The following is a 6,027-nucleotide window of genomic DNA, read 5'->3' on the forward strand; positions in this document are numbered from 1 at the left end:
CTTTGCATGGTGTGGATTTGAACCTGCGACCTAAGCCACAATCTTCCACCTTTTGCCACTCGAGCTAGGTCTTGGGGGCGTGAATCCACTATTTTGCCTCAACCATTATTAAACAAATGAAACTTACACACACTGATTTGATTCATCCAACAATGTTTCTCACATCTCAGACTTTTGGCCCATTTCTAGATAGGATTTTGAAAATTTTACAATTGGCTTCACAATGAAACTGGCACTGTGAGTTCCACGAACAAAACCTATTATTTAGCATTCAACTTTGCCTCCATGGCTCCTAATACTCTACTAATTCTTCCCATAGCATAGAGAACCTCATCATCAAAAAAAAAAAATCTATTCTTGAAGCCATCTCTGCATGCTGCACATCTACAATTGTAAACCTCTGCCTGACTAGAAAAGATGTTAACATGATCAGATTCAAACTCGCCCAATTTTATGTTCTAGATTAACTCACCATTAGGACCCCAATCATAATATTCAAATCATTACAATTATCATATACTGGGTGATTGTATGGGCAATACAAGTTTAACTTATCGTCTTATCCAAAAAAAAAAAAAAGGAACCCAGTCATAAAATTCTATGAAATAAAAAGGTGCAAGAGATGAGCTGTTTTACATAAAATACAAACACAAGTCATTATTCTTGAGAAGATTGTATGAACTACTTGTGGAAGACAACCACAATCAAAGAGAAGTTCAACTTTATAGTAAGGTAATACAATGAGAGGCTGCAGCAGCAAAAAAGAACAGAAACAAAAAAGAAGAGGAGGCTTTTCAGTCAAAGATCTATGTGATTCAATGACCAATAAAATCCCAAAGATTTGCTCATACAAATTTGACTCACCAAACAAGCAAGTATGCATAATCAACAGGATAAAATGTTCTGAGGAACATGTGATGATGTTTGCATGTACATACACGAGTCCAAGATTTAAAGATTCTAGCTTGATCAAATTTCAATGAGTGGAGGTTTTATTTGTCAAGAAGCATAAAGGACATAAGAGGTTAAAAAGAAGAAAACAAAGGTGTGGCACAACCACAGGTTACAATACAAAGTACAGAGTACAGACCCTTTTTGTTAACTCTATGTATACTTCAACAGCCAACAGGTTTGAAGGAGCAGAATAATTGTTGTAGTTTTGGTTTAAATTAAAAACAACTAAACCACACAGTTGTTTTATGGTTACAATTTTTGTCTGACAGAGATAGGCTTCAATTTGGTTTCTCAAAAGTTTCCATCAACTGAACCAAGTTATTGTATGCCAAAGCACTGCTATAAATCTTCCAGTTTAGCTTTTCAATCCCGCAAGGAGGTAGTAACCCTTTTTCCAATTCAAACAAGAGGTGAAACAGAAATGAGTTACAAAAAAAACACACTGCTGCCTAACTTCAAACAAGAGGGATAGGGAGGGGGGAAGAAATACATCATCATCTAGAAACAAGCAAGATTTTGCACAAGGCATACAAAGTTACAAAGTTGCACTACTAAAGAGCTAGTTTTGAGAACTGACAGTAGGCATAAAGAAAACATTGTGATAATACATCAGCCCCAGGACTTTGATATAGTGGTAACAGAGCAGTGCGTGATGTGTGGGTTAGGCACACATCACGGGTTCAAAACTTGCCACAGACAAAAGCCTAGAATTTAAGTGGAGAAGAGTAGAGAGCAACCCATTATCCACCTGAGTTTCGAACCATGCGCCACTGAACCTTGGGATTTCTTGGTTATCAAAATAAATACATTTCAAGAAAACCTGGATCGTAGCACCTCAAAATGGCTTTCCAAATTCTTGTGCCGGCTGCTCCCAGGGTGACAGAAAACCTACAGCAAATACATTCAGAATGATCAGAGAAGAAAGAAGACCTCAGACACCTAGTATCTTAATTCTCATCCATCAAAAGAGATGAGCAGAAAAGTGCAGACATTTTTGTATGTGCTTATAGCCAAGTAGCAGAACGTGAATCTGCTGGTAAGAAAAAGTACAATAGTATCTCAAAGAATGAATCCCTGATAAGTACGGCAAGCCACTTGATCAACATAATGAAATTAACGTAATGGGCTATCTTTATCAAAGGAACATGGTTTCATTTTTTTAAAATAGATTAAAGGAACATGATTTCATAATATACATACTCCGAATCAAATGAATGGTGACTGCATTAATGCATAGACAGATGCACACACACACAGAGGGCATTGCATTCAGAGACAACTCAGTAACTAAGTTCAGATCAAAAAGTGTTGCTAAGAAGATCTTTAGCATACTTATCGGAATTTCTCCCAAGGACATATATATTGAATCATCGTCACCAAGCATGCCCTGAAGGAAAAAGAAAAATAATTAAGAAAATATACAAATAGGTGTTTTCAAAACATTCAACAGGAGGTTAACATATTAAATTGTAAGTGAAACAGAGAAGAACAGTAGTAAATGGACTTATTAAATGCATTACAAATATCACTGCAAAGATTCCCTATGAGAACTGTGGCACTAGTACCTCTCCATTATGGAGTCCATTATGGAGGCCCATATCATTGTGCAAAGAATCCATATCTGCTGGTAAAGGAGGACAGTTTGCTATATCATTCCCAAGTAATTCTGAAATCATAAGTCCATAACCATCCTGAGCGTGGGGTATATTGTTGGTACTATGTGCATTATCAGAAAAGCTATCTGTTCCAGTGAATACAACTTCAGACCTGTTTAAGACATTCAACAATTAGAAAAGAACTGATGCAAGCAAAGCAAAGCAGATCACGTACAACCATTTTATGGAAAACGTTTGTTAAAAAAAGTTAACAATAATCCTAATAATACAAACTCTATAAATCAGCTAAATCAACACGAAGATGAAATCAGTAATCAATTCAACAAAATGAAACTTACGCAAAAGAAAAAGTGATGTAAAAGGACAAGTAAATTAGAGGTGTAAACTTACTTTCTCTCAGGGTTATTGAAAGCCTTCTCTTCTTGTTCAGAATCATTTTCCAAATCAATCACTTCAACATCTCTCCCATCAAAGCTAGATTTAGCATAGTTACTTGTTATATCAGAGTTACTACTCATGGTCAGATGAATATCAACTGGTGCTTCTTGTTTTACACCTTCAGTAATCAACGGGAAGATATGAACAGGATCAGCATCATGGTTCTCATTCACATCAGAAGCTTCCATAAGATTGAGATCAAAAGCCTTAAAGGAACTGGGCAAAAGTTGTTTTTCCGTGAAGTCACTGCCCAGCCTCGCATCGCCCTCGGGTATCATAGAAATGTCTACCAATCTCTTCTCCTCAGATGGAAATATTAACGGCTCGCTATGTGATCTCCTAGGTTCCTGTGAAATCTGTTGCTTTTCCATTGAATTAGAATGGTACAGAAAGACATCTGAGAAAGTACTTGTTAATGAAGCCAATTCTCTAGGTCTCTTAGTTCCTCCTCCCTTACAATCATCATTGTCATCCAGTTCTCGTTTCTGACCTCTTCCCATGTCTATAGCACTGCAAGTTTCAATTTCAGTTAGTCCCTCTATTTTCTCTTCCTCCCTCATTAACTTACTTCCAGGAAAGGATGAAGAGCTTGTCTCATTTAACTGCTTATTGGCATAAGTAAGACATGGCTCTTCCTCGGTGGACTGCGGTTTCAGTTGGTCAGAATCAAGGCTTTTCGCATCACGGTTTTGATCTGATAAAATGACACCAGGGGAAGCATCCACAGGGATGTCTTCTTGGGAATAGACTTCAGTTTCTTTAGGGATATCACTCTCATGAGCATCCTCATCTTCAGAATCATGACAAACCTTCAAACCTCTGTTTGCCAATGAAGAACGTGTTCTCGTCGGAACCTTCTCAAACCTGCATAAGCTAAGTAAATCATTATCAGTCATGCTGGTCTGGTTATGTTCTTGGCTGAACAACTTGACTTCTATATCCTCGTTAACACCTATTTTCTCCAACCCATCAGTACTGTTGGCAAGATTAACAGGATCAGCTTTTTCTTCCAACATTCCAATGTCTGCAGACTTCTTTGGTTCAGGTTCACCATCTGATGGGAGATCATTTCCAGTGTTGATGGGACCTGTCTCTTTACCTGAATCTCCCAGGGCAGGTTTTGGATCACAGCACATCGACTCCTCCGCACTCTCTATATCTGGATTTTGTTTACCAGGAAGGGAACTAGGTAGCATCACACTACTATCTTTAGCCACTTGCTGTTCATCTCTATCACGTGGGAAAGCTTCATCTTGACCATTCACATCGGGGTAGGCCCTGGCTCTATCTAACGACCCAGTCCTTTGCAATTCTCGATTGAACTCAGAGCTGTAACTTCGAAAGGACTCATTTCTTCTCCTTCCTCTCATATAATTTCTTGAACCCACTGGTTCATATTCATCAGAAAACCTTCTCCTACCAGGACCAACATCACTCTCCATACGTGAAAGAGTTGATGTCTGACCTTCATCAATATCTTGTTGCTTAAATCCCTGAAAATTCCCAACTGGGCTCTTTAAGCTACCATTTGGCAATTTCCCTGAAAGAGCATTCGGTGGTAGCAACCCCTTGGAAACAAGATACTCAGCTGCTAACCGTCCAGCTTCCATGAAAATGTCGTTCCCATGCGAAGGCTGCTGAAATCCAAACTGCCTCGACTGTCCCCGCCCAAATCCACCTCGGTTATAGTTTCTGTACTCCGAATTATGCAATCCACGACCTCTCCCTGATCCATCTGGTGAAACCCGCGAGGCAGTAGCCACACCACCCATTCCCATTGAACTAGACTTATACCCACCTACCGGACTCCGATGCCTAGCATGCATTTTAAAAAGAATAGACACTCTAACTTCTACAAAAAGAGGTTTCTGACTTTCCCAAATCCAGAAAAAAGTTCTCAATGGTTCAATTCTTCACCAATACAATCAATACTTAACACAGTTTGGCTACTGAAATACTAATTTCTCCAAAAAAAACACCTCCCCTATTGACAAACAATAACAATAGTCCGAATAACTCCCACATGAAATTTCAAGCTAAACACCAATTGCAGTATCTATAAAAAACCGTTTTTCACAAAGCTAATCATTCTTCCAAATTCATGGTTCATTAATAAACCCTAAAATCAAACACACACTAATCCAAAATTCATTTCATCTCAACAGATCTAATAAGCCGAACAATAAAAAATTCAGCATCAATCTTTTACCTCTTTTTAGAAAACAAATCAACTGGTAATTCTCGAGTTTTAGGGTTTCAGATCCATTTCAAATCATCATTAATCGCACCACTCCTCTTCCTCCTCCACATTTCCATCAATGAAACTACTCTACACATAAATTTACATAGAAATCCACCAAATTTAACACAGATTATGCTTTTTCAATTTGTAAATTCTGATCTGCTCAATGAAATTCGAGCTGTACTGGGATTTGAGTCATTCACAAGTCTTGTAGATTGGACTATCGAAAGCAATAGAAGGGAAAATGGAGCTAAAGGGAGTCCAATTTATGCATTTTGGGATGATTTTTTTACGAGAGAAATGTGATTGGTTGATATTGTTATAGTGTTAAAGATATGGGACCATAAGAGATATTGTTAATTTGTTATGGACTTATAGTGTCAAGAAAATATAGACCATAAGATTTTTTGGAAAACAAAGAAGAAAATTAATGGGATTTTTTTAGCTCCATTTAAGCTAATTTTTTTGTTTTTATTTTGAGAGAAACTATTTAATTATACAAATATTTCTATCATATTTATTGATCTTCTCCATAGTTTGAAATAATTATATTTATCTCACTAATAAATAATTTTATACCATAATTGAAACGACCCCAAAAATGTCCGAAAATGTGCTTCGGAAACACCTATAATTGTAATTTCCATATATCTCAAAATCCGTGCATGATTTCGTAAATTCGACTTCATATTCTTATTCAGGGGGTCAAATTGAGTGGGAAATGAGTCTAACCCGAATTTTAGAACAACCGTATCAAAATTTGAAAATCGCAAAAAA

At 37.3% G+C, this 6,027-nt stretch overlaps 1 protein-coding gene across 1 annotated transcript; it reads right to left on the reverse strand.

The window, feature by feature from the left end:
* Positions 1–965: 965 nt before the first annotated feature.
* On the reverse strand, positions 966–5,599 carry LOC102582887 (uncharacterized protein At4g26450). Its single transcript, XM_006352506.2, has 4 exons — positions 2,961–5,599; positions 2,520–2,721; positions 2,287–2,341; positions 966–1,842 (listed from the first exon to the last, which is right to left on the reverse strand). Exons 1-4 carry the CDS (start codon positions 4,832–4,834, stop codon positions 1,790–1,792), a joined length of 2,184 nt encoding a protein of 727 aa, XP_006352568.1. The 5' UTR covers positions 4,835–5,599; the 3' UTR covers positions 966–1,789.
* Between the last annotated feature and the right edge of the window lie 428 nt (positions 5,600–6,027).

The sequence above is a fragment of the Solanum tuberosum genome, unplaced genomic scaffold (genome assembly GCF_000226075.1).
Source record: "Solanum tuberosum cultivar DM 1-3 516 R44 unplaced genomic scaffold, SolTub_3.0 scf00149, whole genome shotgun sequence".
NCBI classification, from domain to species: domain Eukaryota; kingdom Viridiplantae; phylum Streptophyta; class Magnoliopsida; order Solanales; family Solanaceae; genus Solanum; species Solanum tuberosum.